The 20,748-nt window shown below is 41.0% G+C and overlaps 1 protein-coding gene across 2 annotated transcripts; it reads right to left on the bottom strand.

The window, feature by feature from the left end:
- Nucleotides 1–549: 549 nt before the first annotated feature.
- On the bottom strand, nt 550–20,566 carry nr2c2 (nuclear receptor subfamily 2, group C, member 2). Of its 2 annotated transcripts, none has more exons than XM_061779169.1 (15): nt 20,376–20,566; nt 18,791–18,878; nt 18,504–18,599; nt 18,200–18,400; nt 12,646–12,751; nt 12,328–12,507; nt 11,580–11,736; nt 11,406–11,490; nt 11,027–11,172; nt 9,930–10,092; nt 9,646–9,767; nt 7,370–7,509; nt 4,799–4,936; nt 4,608–4,713; nt 550–2,477 (listed from the first exon to the last, which is right to left on the bottom strand). In XM_061779169.1, the coding sequence occupies exons 2-15, from the start codon at nt 18,848–18,850 to the stop codon at nt 2,303–2,305; spliced, it is 1,875 nt and encodes a 624-aa protein (XP_061635153.1). In that variant the 5' UTR covers nt 18,851–18,878; nt 20,376–20,566; the 3' UTR covers nt 550–2,302. The 2 variants fall into 2 exon arrangements, with proteins under 2 accessions (XP_061635153.1, XP_061635163.1); XM_061779179.1 differs by having other exon boundaries at nt 18,504–18,580.
- Nucleotides 20,567–20,748: the final 182 nt, after the last annotated feature.

Genomic DNA, 20,748 nt, shown 5'->3' with positions numbered 1-20,748 from the left:
CACATCATTTTATGTGGCCCGCGAAAGCAAATAAAAATTGCTCATTGTGTTCCATTGAGATATTTGCAAGCATTTTTTTGTTACCAACCCCCCCCAAAAATGTGTTTGACACCCCTACCTTACATGGAGCCGTTATTTTTGGATACACATAGAGTTTAATATACATGAATAGCTTCCTACTTCGTCATTATTATAATTATCTAAGTAAAATGTGTACTCAGAATTAAGTTTTTCACTTCTTCCTATTCCTATTGTACATGCACATTTGTATCAAATGATATCTACTGCTGCCTGTTTCTTTTGTTAACCTGTCTTGTATTGAATCGTTTGTATACATTCTATAGTTATGACAATAATCGAAAAATGATCAATTTATGTGAAGCTAAAGTCAATCCAGTGAGCATTCCAAATTTCAAACTTGTTTTTGTAAATGCTGTCATTTTCACATTCGCAAGTAGCATTCGTGTTGTGGTGACAATTGTTAGAGACAGTCAGTGTATTCATGTATTATGCAATAGCAGTGTAAAAAAGAACAGTGCGATAGCCAAATTGGATGGAAAAGTTTATTCATTGTGTGTGGCTTTAACAAAGCCAGCCTCAGAGACTGGAATGTTAATATAGGAGTTCAGTTAATACAATGGGTTACATCTTCGTCAGTGAGGTAGAAATAAGGTTGCAATCAATTTGGGTAAAACAATAACTCAAATTTTCTGTTTAAAGAAAACCGTACATATACATTAGCAAAAAAAAAACAAAAAACAGACATACTGTATGTCATACAAAATGTTAATCCGAGAATACTCAAATCACTAAGATAAAAAAAAAAAAATCAAACATCTTCCAAGTGGGTGTTCATAGTAACCACATTTAAATCAACTCTTTTCATATGGCATTTAATAAAATGCAATGAGCCACTTCTTCATGCACGACAATGCACTATAAAATGATTGTTAACAGGGCAGACGGCATAAACATTATAAAATTGCTTAAAAACAACATGCACTCATTTTAATTAAATTACATGTACAAAGGTAAGTTCCAACAAACACCTATACAAACTGTCTCAATGAGTTTTAAACCCAAATATTACCATTCACTTTTATACTAACATTTAGTTTTCCATTCTCGTTCATGGATACATTTTTCTATCTCATCATACAAGCAGGAAGCAGCTGCATAAAGTCTTCAAGACGATGTACTTGGGACTCGCTTCCAAGGATTCTTTTTTCCCCCCCTTAAATTAAGGAAAACCTGCCCAAAATGACTTAAGTACACTTAGTATGCGACAAGCAAAATTGTTCAGAACAAATTGTAGTTTTCAGAAAACATACAAAACACAAAAGGTTTAGTCAGGATGGATGTGGATGAACACCACAAAAGCTGACTGATGTGCACTGAGCAGAGTACAAATGCAAACACAAGCACAAAAACAGGAGCATAGGTACACGTAAGCAACACATTTGAAAAGCAAAACATATGTAAAAAATAAATGCTTTTGATAAATAAACATACAAAATTGAGACAAACAGTTGAGAGACAATAAAGGGCCAGGAAAAAAAAATCAATGATTGTCATAAAGGGAAAGTTGATGAGGCGATTGCACGGGATACATTAGCCATGTATTCAAGGCCAGAAACCAGGTGTGCATCAACATAAACACACCCACAACTTCAGAGATGCCGTTCGGCAATTTCAAAAAACTAATTATACAACCTAATCCGCTCATTTGGCCAATTGCATGAAAAAAAAGCTCAAACTAAAAACTGGAATAAATACATAAAGAATAATATCAATGAACTGTACAAGCAATTTCCTTACAGATTAAAGACTGAGGTCTGCTGCTGTTACATGAGCAAATGTGAGAAACTGATAGATGGTCTCCTTCCAGTTGTTGGTTACATGTATTCATCGTAAAAAAAAAAAAAAAAAAAAATCTTAAAAAAGAGAGAGAAAGAGATTAGTAAAGCCATTGCAATGCATATTTATATTACTTGTTAAATAACATTTTGAATTGCTCACACGAACAGCGCATGACCAGGTATTAGATACTAGTTTGTACCGCAAGGCAACTCACACATATTTGAACATACATTGTATTTTCTTTTATAAACTGTATTTAGTTGGATTCTTCATTATTCTACCCCAAAATTAAAAGGGAAGTTTGTGAATAATGAGAAATGAGGCCACTGCAGGATGCTCATTACAGTTTCAACTATAAACCTTGAACAAACCTCTGGGGAACAAAGGGCACCTGAAGTGGAGATTTTGATACTGTTTTCGAAATCACCCGGGTGAGGATGCGTCAGTCCGCGGGGTCAATGTCCTGGCTGTGATACTCAGCAGTTTCCATCTTGAGGATGTAAGGAATGATGCTGTCAATCGAGACGTTACCGATCAAGCCGGTGAAGAAGAGCTCCTCCGTGATGTTGGAGTTCATGAGGCGCAGCGCCGGGAGACGAGTCAGGATGCGAGTCAACCTGGAGATGCACACGCACACCCACACCCACAAACACGACATAGTTTGCGACTTTTCATTCCAAATCAAATCTTTATTTAAATCTCCAAAGATCACTGAGGGCAGGCCACCATTTTAAATAATGTCCAGAGGACATAGGACAGAAACAGAAATAACAACAGAGCAAACATGATTAAATACAGTTCTATATTAAAACATCTTTACCCACTAAGATTAATACAAATGGCATTAATCTGTTCTAGCCCTTGTTGTCCTTCTAGTGTGTGCGCCTTCGTCACTAGGAGACAATGTAATAAAGAAAGAGACTCACATGAAGAACAGTTTCATAACTAAAGTAGTAAGCTCCAATAATAGTAAAATTAGACGTTTTTCCACAGAGGATGAATAATATATGCCTGGAAGTATTGTGAAATGTCTGTCTCCATGTGCTGATGCATCATGTGTGTTCAAATATCAGTTGCTTAAAGAGTTATAACACCGCAACTATCGATGCTATTTGTCAGCCCCTCTGTGGCAGTTTGCATTGTGTGTTAGCATTAAACTAGCGGCGGTTCCTATGGCCAAGTTTTGTAGTTGTTTTAAATACACGATGTGTATCTTTGTTTTATGTTTAGTTTGACAGTAAACTCTAACTGCGAGTGGCAATAGACAGCTAAAAGCCTCTTTTCTCAAAGTGCTCACTATCTGCGAAACTGCTGCTTGTTAGGAAGTGAGTTGAGTTTGCTGCCACCAACTTGCACTCGTATCTCAAATGTTGGCTTGCAAGTCAAAGGAACAAACTGTCAGTGTGATGGCCTGTATCTCGAAAAAAGTCTGGTCGTTTGCAAGTCAAGGCACCACTGTGCATTCAGACGTCAAATATTTGTTGATTATATGACTGAAATGGTACATGGTAACAATTGTTTTGAGTGTGAGTTACTAGAATAGTCCAAGGATATGCAGCAGAAAAACTGAAAGCGGTTTTACAGGGTTCAGTCTAAGTCCGGCAAACTTTGAGCAGTAAAAGGTCACTAACTTGAATGTGTTGAGTGGTTATTTAGGGGGCCAGTTTAATAAAGTGCTGATGATTTTCAAAACTTTGTCAATCAAGATGACCCCGTGCATATCTCGCTGTATCGATAACGGTGCCCACCCCACCTTTTGATTTAAAGTGCAGTGATGTGTAGAGTAACTGTCGTCTGTAATGAATCTAAGTGCGAGAAAAAAAAGTGTGTAGCGGTTTTAGTGTGGAGACATATGCATGTCTATAGATCAGTGAGTCTCAATAGCGTGGTGCAAGTACTACTAGTGGTATGCAGGCTCCTCCTAGAGGTATGTGAAAGAATCACTGAATTAAAAACAAATAGGACAGGATTTTCCTTGCCAACAGGCAACAGTTGGTCCACACAGGAGCCGCAGTTACAGCCCACTGCCAACACAACGATGGGTTGTGTTCCTCCCATGCCAGGTTTGGGGCCAAGGCCTAGCAGTGTCGCAAGTCCTGCAAGTTTGGGGGAGTTATGGTGAATTCTGTGTGTGGGGGGGGGGGGGGCTGTGTGGTGACCCACAAGAGGGAGACATTCACCAGGGATGTGTATCTTCAAAGGGGGTTGTTGGCTTCAAAGGGAGTGGTTGGCTGTTTGATGTGAAAACTGTATGTGGTTCTCGTCTCGTCTGGTTATTTATAGTACAGGATTTTTTTTTACTTTTCAAGTGCAGCACATTTTATAGGTACTGTTCAGTTGTATTTAACTTTTAAGTAAGATACATTTGCATTTGATCTTTATGTTTTAAACATTTTATTACAGTAGAATTTCATTTAACATTTATGTGCAATACACTTTTAATTGAATAATCTAAGCAGTTTTTTAGCCAATATTTAGGCACAATGTTAATGTTCAGTGGCTTACAATGATAAATAAACTTTTTAGGAAAAATATCTTTGTCGTCGTATTTTAATGATGATCATTATGGTGGTATTTTGAGAGTAAGTATTTTTCGAGGAGGTACTTGGTGTAAAATATTTAAGGAACACTGCTATAGATAATGTAATCATAATCCAGAATTGATTAAAATACTGCTTCAACCATGTGTACTTGTAATAAATTGACTCTTGTGGGGGAAGAAGGACCATATGATATCACTTCTGTACCTGTAGGTGTCATCTGGATATGTTTTCTGTACATAGTCCTGCAGCTCCATCAAGGCTTTCTCTTGAAACTTTTCCACCTGTCCGCCACAGTCAACACCAGGGTGATCTGATGACATGATATAAATGTGCTTTTATTCCTCAGATCTACATCATTTGACTAGTCACAGCACTGGTGAGATATAACGACTCACCGGGACTGAACAACACGATGGCCTTCAGGTAAGCGTACTCATAGCTGTCTGTCTCCAACCTCGTCATGCTGTTGCAGAACTCCTGGAACTTCCAGATGTGCTCCATCACCTGCTTCACCCTCTCCCCTGACAGCTTGTCTACAAGACAACAACGTCTGTGTCAACCATGTGGCAGCAATCTCATATAGTCCTGGATGATACAGTGGTGCCTTGAGATACAAGTGACCCGACTTGGTTTGTCGAGATATGAGCCATCATTCGGACGATTTTTTTCCTTAAACTTGCAATCAGGTAGCATGGTGACAAACTAGTGAGCACATCCGCCTCACAGTTCAGAGGTTGAAAAGTTCAAATCCTGGCTCGGCCTTTCTGTCTGGAGTTTGCATGTTCTGCCCATGCCTGCGCCGGTTTTCTCCGGGTACTCTGGTTTCCTCCCACATTCCAAAAACATGCATGGTAGGTTAAATGAAGACTGTAAATTGCTTGAGGTTTGAATCTGAGTGTGAATGGTTGTTTGTCTATACGTGTCCTGCACTTGGCTGGCGACCAGTTCAGGGTCACAACTTGCCCAAAGTCAGCTGCGACAGGCTACAGCACACCTGCGATCCTAGTGAGGATAAGCGAGGCTGAGATTGGATGGATGAATGGACTTGCGAGCAAAAATTTGAGATACAAGTACTGTATGGTGGCAATAACTCAACTCAACTCGCTTCACAACAAGCAGCAGTTTGGCAAATCGTGAACAATTCTTAAAAAATAAAATAAAAAAATAAAAATAAAAGGCTTCAAGCTGTTTATCACCACTTCCAGTTGACGGTCACTGTCAAACTAAATATAAAACAAAGAAAATTACACGTTGTGTATTTAAAATAACCGAATAACTTTGCCAACACATGTAGAAAGATAATATAACCATATTATTTTTCCTCTGCGAAGAACAATTAATATTACTGCCGCTGAATGAGGAGTTGTGACCGATGTCTGTATTAGACTGCCACAGGTTGCCAAGGCACACACACCAGAAGGAGCAGCACGTCCATTGATTAAAGCAAAAAAAAATGAGGCAAAAAAATGTTTAATTTCTTTACATTCCATTTATTTATGTCATTACTGATTTTTTTTTATAAAGCACAATATTATAGAATGCAATTTTTATTATTAAAAAACACATTACAAATGTGGCTGGCTGGAACAGATTAATGGCATTTCCATTCATTTCAATCAGGAAAGATGATTTGAGATACAAGTGTTTTGATTTACAAGTGTAGTGACGGAATGAATTAAACTCATATCTCAAGGCAACATTTTATATCTATTTTAAACTGACATGAAAATCTGGCACGCCTGCCAGCATCAAACTACACTATGTTGGGAAAAGTATTTGCCCACCTGCCCTGACTCAGATATAAATTTAAGTGACATCCCATTCTTAATTAATCTGGTTTAATATGACATCGGTTCACACTCTGCAGTTATAACATCTTAAACTCTTCTGGGAAGGTTTTCCACAAGGTTTAGATGTGTGTGTTTGGGGGGATTTATGAAATTTTTTTTCCCAGATGCGCATTTGTGAGGTTACGCGCTGATGTTGGACGAGAAGGCCTAGCTCTCAGTTTCCGCTGTAATTCATCCAAAGGTGTTCTAAAGGGTTGAGGTCGGGACTGTGCAGGCCAGTAAAGTTAATCTCTCATCCATTTCTTTATGAACCTTGATTTGTGCACTGGTGCACAGTCAAGTTGGAACAGGAAGGGGCCATCTCCAAACTGTTCCCACGCAGTTGAAAATGTCCAAAATATTTGCCCCTGAGCTCCAGTGAAAAGAACTCTGAATGCTTCGGCACACCAAGAGATTTTGGACAGTCAAACAGTTTGGGGATTACCAGTCCCTGTTCCACCATGTCTGTGCAACGGTGCACAAAGCAAGGTTCATAAAGACATGGATGAGAGAATTTGGTCTGGCGGAACTTGACTGGCCTGCACAGAGTCATGCCCTCAACCCGATAGAACACCTTTGGGTTGATTTTGAGTGGACAGTGAGCCAGGCCTTCTCATCCAACAACCGTGTGTGACCTCACAAATATGCACCTGGAAGAATGGGCAAAAATTCCCATAAACTCACTGCTAAACCTTGTTGAAAGCCTTTCCACAAGAGTTCATATTAAACAAAATGGATTTAGAATGGAATATCCCTTAAAATCATGTGTGTCAAGGCAGGGGAGGAAATACTTTTGACAATATAGTGTAATAGTTTTTTTGTGTTTTTTCTTTTTTTTTTTTACTGAAATTTGAGTACATTGTATCAGATGGAGGTGGAGGTTATGAGGGAAGACTTGCAGATAGCTAGCATGAGAGCAGAAGATGCAGAGGACAGGGAGAGATGGAAGAGGATGAGTAGCTGTGGACAGCCCTCAGTAGGGTTAAGATCCAAGGGAAATAAGAAGTGTAGATTGTATGACTAAAACATTCTGTGATTCTTGCCTGTGAATTGGGCATATTGTGATACTACAAATGTTTTGTCCTACTAATCCTAACTTTTGTCCTACTGTGAGATGAAGAGGTTGGTGGTCCATACCATCCTGGATGCTGCTCTGAAGATGGTTGACAATGGCAGCCAGGATGGTGGACAGGTTCATCACATGAGCACATTGCGCGAGACCCAGAGTGAACAGCTCATTCCAGCAGGCTCGCACCAAACCAATATTTTCTTCCTGCCTGAGAAAGAGCCATGACAATAGAATAGACAACGAGTTTCATGTCACATGCATGCTTGAAGTATTAATTGTTTGTTGCCCCTGACAGCTCGGCTCCTAAAAAAGAAAAGAAAAACGGAATTGTTGAAATTTATGCAGATATATTAAAAAAGAAAAACTGAAATATCAAATAGCCATAAGTATTCAGACCCTTTGCTGTGACACTCATATATTTAACTTGGGTGCTGTCCATTTCTTCTGATCATCCTTGAGATGGTTCTACACCTTCATTGGAGTGCAGCTCTGTTTGATTATACTGATTGGACTTGATTAGGAAAGCCACACAACTGTCTGTATAAGACCTTACAGCTCACAGTGCATGTCAGAGCAAATGAGAATGATGAGGTCAAAGGAACTGCCTGAAGAGCTCCGAGACAGAATTGTGGCAAGGCACAGACCTGGCCAAGGCTACAAAAAAGGTTTCTGTTGCACTTAAGGTTCCTAAGAGCACAGTGGCCTCCATAATCCATAAATGGAAGCCGTTTGGGACGACCAGAACACTTCCTAGAGCTGGCCGTCCGGCCAAACTGAGCAATCAGGGGAGTAGAGGCTTGGTGAGAGAGGTAAAGAAGAACCCAAAGATCACTGTGACTGAGCTCCAGAGATGCAGTCGGGAAATGGGAGAAAGTTCTAGAAAGTCAACCATCACTGCAGCCACCAGTCGGGGCTTTATGGCAGAGCAGCCAGACGGAAGCCTCTCCTCAGTGCAAGACACATGAAACCCCGCATGGAGTTTGCAAAAAAAAACAAAAAACTGAAGGACTCCAAGATTGTGAGAAATAAGATTCTCTGGTCTGATGAGACCAAGATATAACTTTTTGGCCTTAATTCTAAGCAGTATGTGTGGAGAAAACCAGGCACTGCTCATCACCTGTCCAATACAGTCCCAACAGTGAAGCATGGTGGTGGCAGTATCATGCTGTGGGGGTGTTTTTCAGCTGCAGGGACAGGACAACTGGTTGCAATCGAAGGAAAGATGAATCCCGCCAAGTACAGGAATATCCTGGATGAAAACCTTCTCCAGAGTGCTCAGGACCTCAGACTGGCCCGAAGGTTCACCTTCCAACAAGACAATGACCGTAAGCACACAGCTAAAATAACGAAGGAGTGGCTTCGGAAGAACTCCATGACTGTTATTGAATGGCCCACCCAGAGCCCAGACTTAAACCCAATTGAGCATCTCTGGAGAGAGCTGAAAATGGCTGTCCACCAACGTTCACCATCCAACCTGACAGAACTGGAGAGGATCCCCAAATCCAGGTGTGAAAAACTTGTAGTATCATTCCCTAAAAAGACCAATGGCTGTATTAGCTCAAAAGGGTGCTCTACTAAATAATGTGCAAAGGGTCTGAATACTTCGGGCTGTGGGATATTTCAGTTTTTCTTTTTTTAATAAAGTTGCAGCGGCACGGTGGACGACTGGTTAGAGCGTCTGCCTCACATTTCTGAGGAGCGGGGTTCAATCCCCGGCCCCGCCTGGGTGGAGTTTGCATGTTCTCCCCGTGCCTGCGTTGGTTTTCTCCGGGCACTCCGGTTTCTTCCCACATCCCAAAAACTTGCATGGTAGGTTAATTGACAACTCTAAATTGCCCGTAGGTGTGAATGTGAGTGCGAATGGTTGTTTGTTTCTATGTGCCCTGCGATTGGCTGGCAACCAGTACAGGGTGTACCCCGCCTCCTGCCCGATGATAGCTGGGATAGGCTCCAGCACGCCCGTGACCCTAGTGAGGAGAAGCGGCTCAGAAAATGGATGGATGGATAATAAATTTGCAAAGATTTCAACAATTAATTTTTTTTCTGTCAATATGGGGAGCTGTGTGTACATTAATGAGGGGGAAAAAAAATGAAAAATGCTTTTAGCAAATGGCTGCAATATAACAGAGTGAAACATTTAAGGGGGTCTGCATACTTTCTGTACCCACTGTATACTGTAAAATGTTTGTGAATCTCTGTTAACCATATAAAGCCATTTGTGAGTCCTCTTCTGTGAGAAGTGCTATATTTAAAAAAAAAAATGCTTACTTACAAACCATTACTTACAATTAAAGTACATGCCTTTTTGTGTTTGTCCTTAAAAGTGCACTGCTCGTGTCCTTACCCGAGGGCTAAGAACGCAGGGATGGAACGTGCCCAGTGCATCGAAAGAAAGAGAAGCCTGGAAGCTGACTCACAGATGTAGTGTACATTCAGATACTCAGGCATGGGGCTGGGCATAGTCAGCTAGAAGGAAGAGGTAAAGACAACGGTTTTCCAGTTTATTTCAAGGAGACGTATCATTCACAGTCCTTTTTCATGGCAATACTGAATACTTTAATTGTTAATTATGATAGTTGACATTGGGATATCTGATATTGGGCTTATGAGCTGCCCGATCTCACCCACCTTAAAATTAACATGCCCGTCTGTGAGCAGCGGCCCTTCCACCTCAATGATCGGAGTTTCCTGGTCTCGGCCTATTAGCTGAAAGGTCGTTTCACTAACACACTTGTCAGCTACGATTTTCGCTTCAGGTGGATTGAGCACTTTGGCCAGGGTGTCAAAGGCACTGTGCAAAACAAACACATACAGGTGCACAAGCATGTACATTTGTTGATTCACAGAAAACTCCTCAAAACACCAAACATATTTCCATGATAACATTAAAGAAGGCAGCACACATCGCTTAGCTGTGTCTTGATACAGCAAAATGTCAGAAGAAACCTACTAAGGCCCATTTGCTGTGGTGGGAAGTAATAAAGTACAAGTACTTCATTTACTGTACTTTAGTAGATTTTTCAAGTATCTACACTTTATTTTTATTTTTCTGATGACTTTTTACTTTTACCCCCTACATTTGAAAACAGATATCTGTACTTTCTACTCCTTACTTTGTCAAAATAGGCTTGTTACTTTTTTCAACCTCCACGGATGAAGACAATGTGAAAAAAGTAAACTGTGTGTCTTGCGCCAGCCTAAAGACCACATGCTTATAACATTAAAAATGTATCCAATCCGAAAAAACACATACAAGTAAGGTGTATTTTCTCTATTGTTATCATTAGCTAAGTTACCATTTTTTGTTAGTCAATGCACAACATTAGCAAAGCTATGGGAAAAAACTGTTTGGATGACATATAAACCTGAGCCAATGCTCGCTATTTTTTTCTCAGTCTGAGCACCATAAAAGCTGGTAAAAGAGAGAAACTATTTTTATATTAAGAGACGTTTGTTTTTCATGGTGCCAACGTATTGTATATAACTGATGGTTAAGAAAAAAATAAATCACATTTACTTTTGTGCTTGACTACTTTTCAGAGTCTGGACTTTTTAAATTTTACTTAAGCAGTTGAGTACTTCTACTTTCATAAGTCTAAATTTACACAAGTACCTGTACTTCTACTTAAGTACAGAGTGGGAGAACCTCTGCCACCTCTGCCCATTTGAGGAGTCACGTTCATGATAAGAAGTCAAATCATGAAACTTGCAGTGCTTTAACTGACCGTGTTATCTCTGTAGTGTTCCTTTCCACATATTGGCAATCTGATGAATCTCCATTTTTCAAGTTCTGTTTCAAAGAGTCACTCAGGCTGGCCAGTGATGTCACCACATTCGCGAGTGTCCCAAGGCCACCATGACCAGACTCCATCTAAAGACAAATACAACAGCAATGCTTCAAACTGTGTCAGTATCATGCGCCGCGCCTGCATGAAGTCAGTGGAAATATTTTGTTTTTTTTCCTCAATCCAGCACACTGAGAAAAAAACAGATGTGTCCAAAACATAAGGTAAAAAAATAGCAATGTGCACTGCTCTCATTCACAAAGAAACACCCTTAATAGCCTTAAAAGGACAAATAATTAAACAACAACAAGAGTTGTACCTTTGAGTCAGTTGTCAGCATCAGCGTTCCATCACTCTGCACAACAGACTGCTGGATATTAACTAGCATCCCCTGGTCCAGCAGGCTGGATCGGCACACAACATTCAGTATTCATACAACCTGCACTGCATATGACGCATAACACCTTGGCATATCCCGATGTGATCCACTAACCTGGAGCCATCTGTTTCTGTGTCTGAGATGAAAGTTGGCGTGGCAATGAGCGGACTGTTCATGTCCTTGCGGATGTAGATCTTTTGAGTGGAGGGAGCACAGTTGACATGTTTTTCTCGGGGCACAACATCAGCAGGCTTCCTCTCACTCTGAACAGCTGAGGACAAAGAGCAAAATGTGTTCTGTAATCATCCATCCTATTTCCATGATATAGAATACATATATAGTACCAACCCAATTCCACTTGTTTTTTTGTTTTTTTAATAACCACTGTGCTACATTACCTTTCATTTCATTTCAAAATCACCTTTAAAAATACTCAATCAGCATTTGGGAACTGAGAACACTAAATGTTGTTGTTGGTGGAATTCAGCCCACCGACTCACAACGTCCCAAGTCTACATAATCTCGTTACATGCAATTACTTACTCCCCAACACTGCCCACAAGTAACTAAATGAATGCATCTTTTTTTAAAGGAAATTGTGAAAAAAAAAATTACTTTTGGGGAATATCTTGCGAGGGAACCTCCAATACAATTTTGCTTTGTCATTCAGTCAGTCATCAGTTTTTGTCATAATTTTCAGTTCAGGTCAACGGTCTATAAAAAGGTCTGCTTATTATTTTAACAGGGAACCACAACAACTTTAGTTCCAAGAGTCTTCCCTTTCTTATCACTTGCTGACACAAAAGAAACCAGAGTAGTATTTGGAACTATTTTTTTAGTCACCATTCTATTGTTGACTCACAGTCAGTCTTCATCCCCATATTAATGCATTTCTTCAACCGACAGAACTGGCAGCGGTTGCGGTGGTGCTTGTTGATGACGCAGTCCTGCTTACTGCGGCAGCTGTAGGTCAGGTTTTTTCTCACACTCCGCTTGAAGAAGCCTTTACATCCTTCACAACTCATCGCTCCATAGTGACGGCCTGAACACAGATGACATGACTGTGAGAGTCACTTTGTGTGTGTGCGAGCAGATTAGCATGCACTTGGGCTGAATGGATCTGAATGACAGACAAACAGATACAATTTATAACATTTAAGTCTGCTGACAAGTGAAACACCTGAAGCCTTGTCTCCACACACCAAGCAGTACTCCACCGTCTGCGACCGACTAAGATCCCCTGATTGGCCGATGAAGTGCTCCATCGATAGTGGATCTGTGACAATCTGAGAGCAAAGTGACATAGTTATTAATACAAGATCAATATTGAGATATATGAACCAATTTTCTTAATGGATCTCTAGAAAAACAAACATCAGTTGTTGAAACATCTTGGGATTAAAGTGAGAGTGTATTGCCCTTTAAGATGTATGCAAGAGAGCGAGACAGCCATCTCATTGATTAGGTTTTTGTGCTCTCTCAGTATGGCCCTAAAATGGCACGACGGCACCAAAACCCCCCTAATAGGAAAGTAGTAATTGGTGTCAAGGAAGAATGTTGAAGTGATACATCTCGACTTTTCTAATTTGTTTATATGTCGGGGGGAACTAAGTTTAGCCCAGGATGTAGCGGAAGTTACAGAGGCTCTTCGTAGCATGATTATGCATGTTTTTTTTCTTTTTACTTTTACTCCCAACATTTAAAAACAGAGAGGTGCCTTGAGATAGGAGTGTAATTGCTTTTGTGACCACGATTGTATCTCAAAACACTCTTATATAAAATCTACTCCAATCTTTTCCAATTGTAATGAATGGAAATTAATTAATCTGTTCCCAAAACACAGAACAGTGCCTCAGATTTCTGGTCGTATCTTAAGACAAAAAAATCAGATGGGCAACGGCTCGTATTTCGGAAAACCCGCAAGACAAGTCACTCATACCTCAAGGCACCCCTGTATCTGTGCTTTCCAGTCTTTACATTACAAGTAGGCTCGTTACTTTTTCAATCTCCGCAGATATTCCACGACATAAAAAAGACGTACATAGAGAGAGGTAAAGTCAACCATGGTTGAGATTGATTGATTGATTGATTGATTGAGATCTTGGGGACTTATAAGGCAGAATACGCACCAGGGAGCATTATCAATAATGATGCAACAGATTTGAAGAAGCAAGATATTCCCCATACATGGGGGAAACAAACAAATCTAAACAAGTAATGTCTGATTCACTCTACCGCAGAGAGAAAACGTGTTTTTTGTAAAGTTACAGTGGGAGAAAAAAGTATGTTAACCTTTTGGAATTTCAAACATTTCTGCATAAAGTGGTCATAAAATGGAGTCTGAACTTCATCTAAATCACATGAATAAAGAGTGTGTGTAAATGAATGACATACAAAAAATATATTTTTTTTTCATATTTTTATAGAGCAGATTTAGGGAGGAAAAAGTAAGAGAACTCTTGGAGTTCCCGTTTCCTGTAATCGCAGATCAGACGTGCACAATAATCAGGATGAATTTTGGATCATTCCTCTTTAAAAGAAAAAAACTTGCAGTTCAGCAAAATTCCTGGAATGTCTGCTGTGACTAGCGGTCTTGATGTCATGCCACAGCCTCTCAATCGGATTAACTTTGACTGGGTCACTCCAGAAGATCTTCTTCTGAAGCCATTCTCATGTTGATTTGCTTCTGTGTTTTGGATCACTGTCCTGTTGCAACACACATCCTCTTCTGAGTTTCAACTGTTGGACACAGGGCCTCAAGTTATTCTGCAAAATATCTTGATAAATTTGTGAATTCATTATTCCATTGATGATGGCAAGCTGTCCAAGCCCTGAGGTAACAAAGAACACCTATACCGTGACGCTCACTCCACCATGCTTCACAGTTGGTATAAGGTTTTGATGTTGGTGTGCTGTGCCATTTTAACTCCACACATGGCGTTGTGTGTTCCTCCCAAACAACTCAACTTTGGTTTCATCTGTCCACAGTATATTTTGCCACTAGTGATATGGAACATCCAAGAGCTCTTCAGCAAACTTCAAACGTGCAGCAATGTTTTTTAGACAGCAACGGCTTCCTCCTCTGTTGTCGTCACATGAACCCCATTCTTGTTTAATGTTTTACACATGGCAGATTAGTCAACAGAGATGTAGGCACATGCCAGTGATTTTTTTTAAGTCTTTAGCTGACACTAAGGTTCTTTTTTTTTTTTTTACCTCATTGAGCATTTTGCGTTATACTCTTGCGGTCATCTTTAAAGGATGGCCACTCCTTGGTAGAAAAGCAAAAGAGCTGAACTTTCTCCATTTGGAGACAATTTGTCTACCCGTGAACTGATGAGCATCAAGACTTTCAGAGACACTTTTTAACCTTTTCCAGCTTCATACAAGTCAACAATTCTGAGAGCTCTTTTTAGCAAGGCATTGTACACATCAGGCAATGCTTCTTGACAGGTGACAATTCTAACGTGGTGTTAGTGTTGGGCAATATGGCCTAAATTTCATATCACAATTTGACTTCGCATAAACACAATTTAACTCTCGGGAAACATCGGCGTGTATCCGGAAGTGAATCATCTTCTTCGGTTTTGTGAGATAATGTGTGATCACATGAGAATTCGAGATTGGCAGTACAGTAGAATCTTTATGTGTGTGATCTGTTGAGATTTTCAGAACACAGCACACCCACGACGACCAAAAGTGTAATACACCCACGAAGGGCAGACCGTCCATTTTTTTTTCGTTTTCTTTTCCCTTTTCTTTTAAATACGGCGGCTGCACTCGTTTACGAAATTACGCCAAGCGCAGTTCTGGACTTGCTGGTCACGAAAATAGAGCCATGTAGGTTTATTCTTGTAACAGAGTGGTCGCCTCGGTAACAAGCTCTCTAGTACTGTCTAAGTTTTTGTGTTTTTTATTCGTCAAAAGATCAACAAAACGCCCGGCCTAGACCTTGTGTCCCTATCCTGCCTCAAAGTAAGCGTGGACCAGCTCGCTCCAGTCTTCACACAGACCTTCAATAGTTCTCTGCAACTGTGTGAAGTACCATCCTGTTTCAAACGGTCCACCATCAGCCCAGTCCCCAAGAAACCTGCAATCTCGGGTGTGAATGACCACGGGCCTGTCGCCCTGACATCTGTGGTCATGAAATCCTTTGAACGCCTCATGCTGGACCACCTCAAGAACGTCACAGGGCCCCTGCTGGACCCCCTGCAGTTTGCCTACCAAGCAAACAGGTCTGCGGATTATCAGTCAACATGGGACTGTACTTCATCCTAGAACACCTCGACGGCGCGGGGACCTACGCGAGGATCCTGTTTGTGAACTTCAGCTCTGCTTTAAACACCATCATCCCCGAACTCCTCTCCTCCAAGCTTCTCCAGCTCATCGTCTCGCCTGCCATCTGCCACTGGATTCACAGCTTCCTGACGGGCAGGAGGCTGGGGGAACACTCATCCACACGCACCATCTGCACTCGGGCACCCCAAGGATCTGTCATCTCTTCGCTGCTCTTCTCTCTCTACATGAACAACTCCACCTCAAACTCCTGAAGTTGGCAGAGAACACCACAGTCATCAGCCTCAATAAAGATGGTGACGAGTCTGCATCATCAACTCCATCCTCAAAAAGGCCCAGTAGAGTATGGACTTCCTGCAGCTTCTCAGGAAGCACAGCCTGCCACAAGAGCTGTTGAGGCAGTTCTACACAGCAGTCATTGAATCAATCCTGTGTTCATCCATCACAGTCTGGTTTGGTGCTGCCATAAAAAAGGACAAAATCCGACTGCAACGGACAATCAGAACTGCCGGGAAAATCGTCGGCACCCTCCTACCCACCCTTGAGGACTTGCACGCTGCCAGAAGTAAGACGAGAGCATGCAAAATCCTCTTGGACCCTCCACATCCTGGTCACCACTTCTTCCAGCTCCTTCCCTCAGGTAGGCGCTATCGATCAATGCAAACAGACATGCCAACAGCTTGTTCCCTCTTGCCATTAAATTGCTAGAGGACTCTGCATCATTTGCATAACTGTAATTCTATCAGCATTACCACATTACCGGTAACCTTTTATTGCTAAGTAACTCTCCATAGTGTGTTTTTATGTCTCAAAGGTTGTTGTTTTTTTGGTCAAAATGCCTGTCAATTGTCTTACTAGAGTGCTCCAACTACCAGAGACAATTTCCTTGTGTTTTTTTGACATACTTAGCAAATAAAGAGGATTCTGATTTAGATGAAGATCAGACCACATTTTATGACCAATTTATGCAGAAATTTAAGAAATTCAAAAGGGCTGCGATACTTTTTCCTTCTACAGTAGAGCAATAAAAGTCACTATACATCTTAATTTTTTTCTTTTTCCTTTCAGGTATATCATTCTGAGAGACATGACTCCATCAGCATTTGACAGCTTCGGCTTTACAATTTTTGTATGCTTATAAACATGGCACCCCAATCAACATTAAGAGCAGTGTTGCAAAATTGCTGCCTGGCAAGGTTTGCTGTCCCAGACTGCAGTTCAGGTCAGTGCACCCCTTTGGATAAACTTTCCCTGGTTTAGCATGAACGACTGTTCTTGGATTTTGGTATTTATTTATTTTTATTAGTGGTGGTAGTAGCATGCTTTCTGCTGCATGATTTGCCATGAACAGATGCTGTCTTGAGAAACTTGCCATGGATAAGTACAACCCCAATTCCAATGAAGTTGGGACGTTGTGTTAAACATAAATAAAAACAGAATACAATGATCTGCAAACCATGTTCTACCTATATTTAATTGAATGCACTACAAAGACAAGATATTTAATGTTCAAACTGATAAACTTTATTGTTTTTAGAAAATAATCATTAACTTAGAATTTTATGGCTGCAACACGTTCCAAAAAAGCTGGGACAGGTGGCAAAAAGTTGAGGAATGCTCATCAAACACCTGTTTGGAACATCCCACAGGTGAACAGGCTAATTGGGAACAGGTGTGTGCCATGATTGGGTACAAAAGGAGCTTCCCTGAATTGCTCAGTCATTCGCAAGCAAAGATGGGGCGAGGTTTTCACTTCTTTGTGAACAAGTGCGTGGGAAAATAGTCGAACAGTTTAAGGACAATGTTCCCCAACGTACAATTGCAAGGAATTTAGGGATTTCATCATCTAAGCAACGTCTTTTTCATGGACGCCCCTGCTTATTTCAGCAAGACAATCCCAAACCACATTCTGCATGTGTTACAACAGCGTGGCTTTGTAGTAAAAGAGTGCGGGTACTAGACTGGCCTGCCTGTCTAGACCTGTCTCCCATTGAAAATGTGTGGCGCATTATGAAGCGTAAAATACGAGAACAGAGACCCCGGATTGTTGAACAGCTGAAGCTGTACATCAAGCAAGAATGGGAAAGAATTCCACCTACAAAGCTTCAACAATTAGTGTCCTCAGTTCCCAAACGTGTATTGAATGTTGTTAAAAGAAAAGGTGATGTAACACAGTGGTAAACATGACCCTGTCCCAGCTTTTTTGGAACGTGTTGCAGCCATAAAATTGTAAGTTAATGATTATTTGCTAAAAACAATAAAGTTGATCAGTTTGAACCTTAAATATCTTACCTTTGTAGTGTATTCAATTAAATATAGGTTGAACATGATTTGGGACACACTATATTCTTAAATTAAAAGTTATATTGAAGAATCAAAGTTTTGCTATTCACGTCAACAGAGAGGGAGGTGATTTGTATGCATTTTATGGTTGTCACCTGTATCCTTCCTGGCATCAAGCTGTCTGCAGAGGTAAAGATGAGCTGCTTTGTGTTGTGGTTGTCTGGAGAGGTCAGAATAACCTTGCCTGCCCCAGTGCTGTCCGAAGTAGTCAGAATGAATTGCTGCTTTGGAGCACTGGAAGAGTTCATGGCAGTCACGATCTGAATTTTCTGACCCCTCTGTTGGTCAGTTATAATCTGAGAATGAGAATAAAGAGTGACAGTGTAGCAGACACACATCGGCACAAAATAATTGTGAAAAGAGTAGACAACACTGAAGGTGGAAGAAAGCAAAGTTTACCTTTATCGGCTGTGATGTTGCTGGAGCCTCACTAGAAACGACCTGAAAGCGCTGAGGTGACTGACTCATCGCCGAGTCTGTTGGGGACAATGACACCTACAATTTGAAAGACATTTTAACACACTAAATCTCTATCAAGAAGCCAAAACAAACACAACTAATGCATTGCTGTGCATGTGCTTGTTCACAGAGGGGCTTGCAAGTCAGTCTTATTAGAACAACTCCAAAATGTTGTCAAAAAATAAAAAAAACTCCATGGAACAGACCACACAAGAAGCCACACTCACCTCTGCCTCATACTCAAAGTCAGCTTTCTGCTGAGTGAGCAAATTCAGGTTGGCCGTCATGATGACGATGTAAGGTCATTAGTGAGGACTGTTTGGAACAATGCAAGGTGGATGATTAATCAACTACATAGGTGCATAACAATAAAAGGGGTGATACAATATTTAAACTGGTGTATATCATGAAAGCTATTCATGATTTTTGGTTTCCCAACCTTTATTGAGCCAAGGTGCATATTTTACATTTGAAAACTCTCACAGTACATCACAAAACAAAAATGTGGGATTTGACTTTCTACCATGTCTGGTTTTGAGTCACCCTACCTGTTGAAAAGTAAATTATGGCCGGCGTTCCATCTCCCTTGGAAACAATTTACATCATGTAACATTTTCTTTCCAACTCACACTTCACACATTCAAACTACTACAGTAGAGAAAAAGTCCAAAATCACCTTTCACCCATTGAAGCTGTTTTTTTCCCACCCCAGTTGCTCTGCATTAGTCAAATGACATGTAATCACATCTCTTTGATCAACAGTGCTGCTGCCTTTTCAGTTTTGTCCATCATGGTTCACGGACAATCCTCAGCAACCACTGCACAGCACCATCTCCAAGCAGAGGAGGAGCATCAGTGACAGGCTGCTGTCACTGCCCTGCTCCACTGACAGACTGACAAAAGCCTTCCTCCACCATGGCATCATTGGCATGCAGCTTTTTAATTGTACCCTGGTAGGGAAACCCTAATATCACATTCCCTCAACTCCATGCACCTTATTCTGGACTTTCAGAATGCACTGGAATGGCCTCTATTTTATTTCTCTATATATTTATTTAAAGGAGTTTTAATATCTTTACTTTGTAAGTAACTTGTCACGCCTGGTTGGCTTGTGTTGTTTTCATTGTGGACACTACTAGAAAATGGAAGTAAGGGATTGTTTACGAGAATTTTATAGCGTTGCCACCCGGAAGTAAGTGTGGCGTCATGGCGAACAAACTTTTAAAAGGGAGGGGCGTGGAGCTACACACCGCTAAGTGATTGGTCCAACACTACTCCATCAAAACAGGCTTTCCCTACCACATTGTGAATCACAACACAACAAAATGGAGAATTTGGCAAACAGCCAATTACACAGGGGGCGAATCTTCACGACGACTACATGCCAGAGCATTATTTGTCATGCTCTGAACATTACTGAGAATGTGCTGGTCGGAAATAAACATTTGGCGAGGTAAAAAGTCCCACGACATTTCCGCCCCATTTGTACCTCCGGGAAGGCAAAGGTAAAAAGGTCGCGTTGTCTAAGGTTAGCTGTCCAAGCTAGCATAACACGACCAGACCCGCAGCGTGTTCGTCATCCCTACTAAAGTGACACATTAACAGCTCACGTTGGTTACACTGTATGTCCTACATAAGTATATGTATATACAATTCGGAGGAGCCACTGTGCGCCCATGGTCCTCCTTGGCTGTGTCGCGAGCCGCGAACTAATTGGAGCTAGCATGCAAACCCGGAGATTAGCGCCGCTCTTTTATCAAGAGTAATGTCTCAAGGCTTTTCTATGCTTTTCAAGCCAAGGCCGAGTCTTACCTCCAAAAGTGGACGAACGACGAATTCGGGTCTCTCTGTTATTTATAAAAATAATTGTTTTGTTTTTCTGCTGTTAAAGGTCATAGTTCGTGACCCGTTGCTCATTGGAGGTTTTTTTTCTTTTTTTTTCCTTTCTTCCTCCGTCGCGTCCCCGCACTCCTCCTCTGACGGGCGCGTGCGAGCCAGACAGCGGTGACGTCATTGTGTCTACCCGTGGCGAGGCACGTGTACAATATACGCACAAAAAATACTCTTTGTACACATTTAGAATTCGTGTTTCCTTCGTTTCCCCCATATTCGATTGGCAATCGAAAAAAAAAATATTTCGACTGATTATTTTGTCAGTGGTTTTTAACCTTTCTATCGTGTTCAC

Source organism: Phyllopteryx taeniolatus, chromosome 1 (genome assembly GCF_024500385.1).
Source record: "Phyllopteryx taeniolatus isolate TA_2022b chromosome 1, UOR_Ptae_1.2, whole genome shotgun sequence".
Lineage (NCBI taxonomy): Eukaryota > Metazoa > Chordata > Actinopteri > Syngnathiformes > Syngnathidae > Phyllopteryx > Phyllopteryx taeniolatus.
Note: the sequence above shows the minus strand (reverse complement) of the source record. Positions and strands in the feature narration are given on the sequence as shown.

Coding starts and splice junctions, on each gene's coding strand:
- nr2c2 (XM_061779169.1), bottom strand. CDS start 18,850: ATGACGGCCAACCTGAATTTGCTCACTCAGCAGAAAGCTGACTTTGAG. Junction 9,768..9,929: donor ACGGGCATGTTAATTTTAAG/GTGGGTGAGATC, acceptor TCTTCCTTCTAG/CTGACTATGCCCAGCCCCAT. Junction 2,478..4,607: donor TATCCAGATGACACCTACAG/GTACAGAAGTGA, acceptor GTGCATCTCCAG/GTTGACTCGCATCCTGACTC.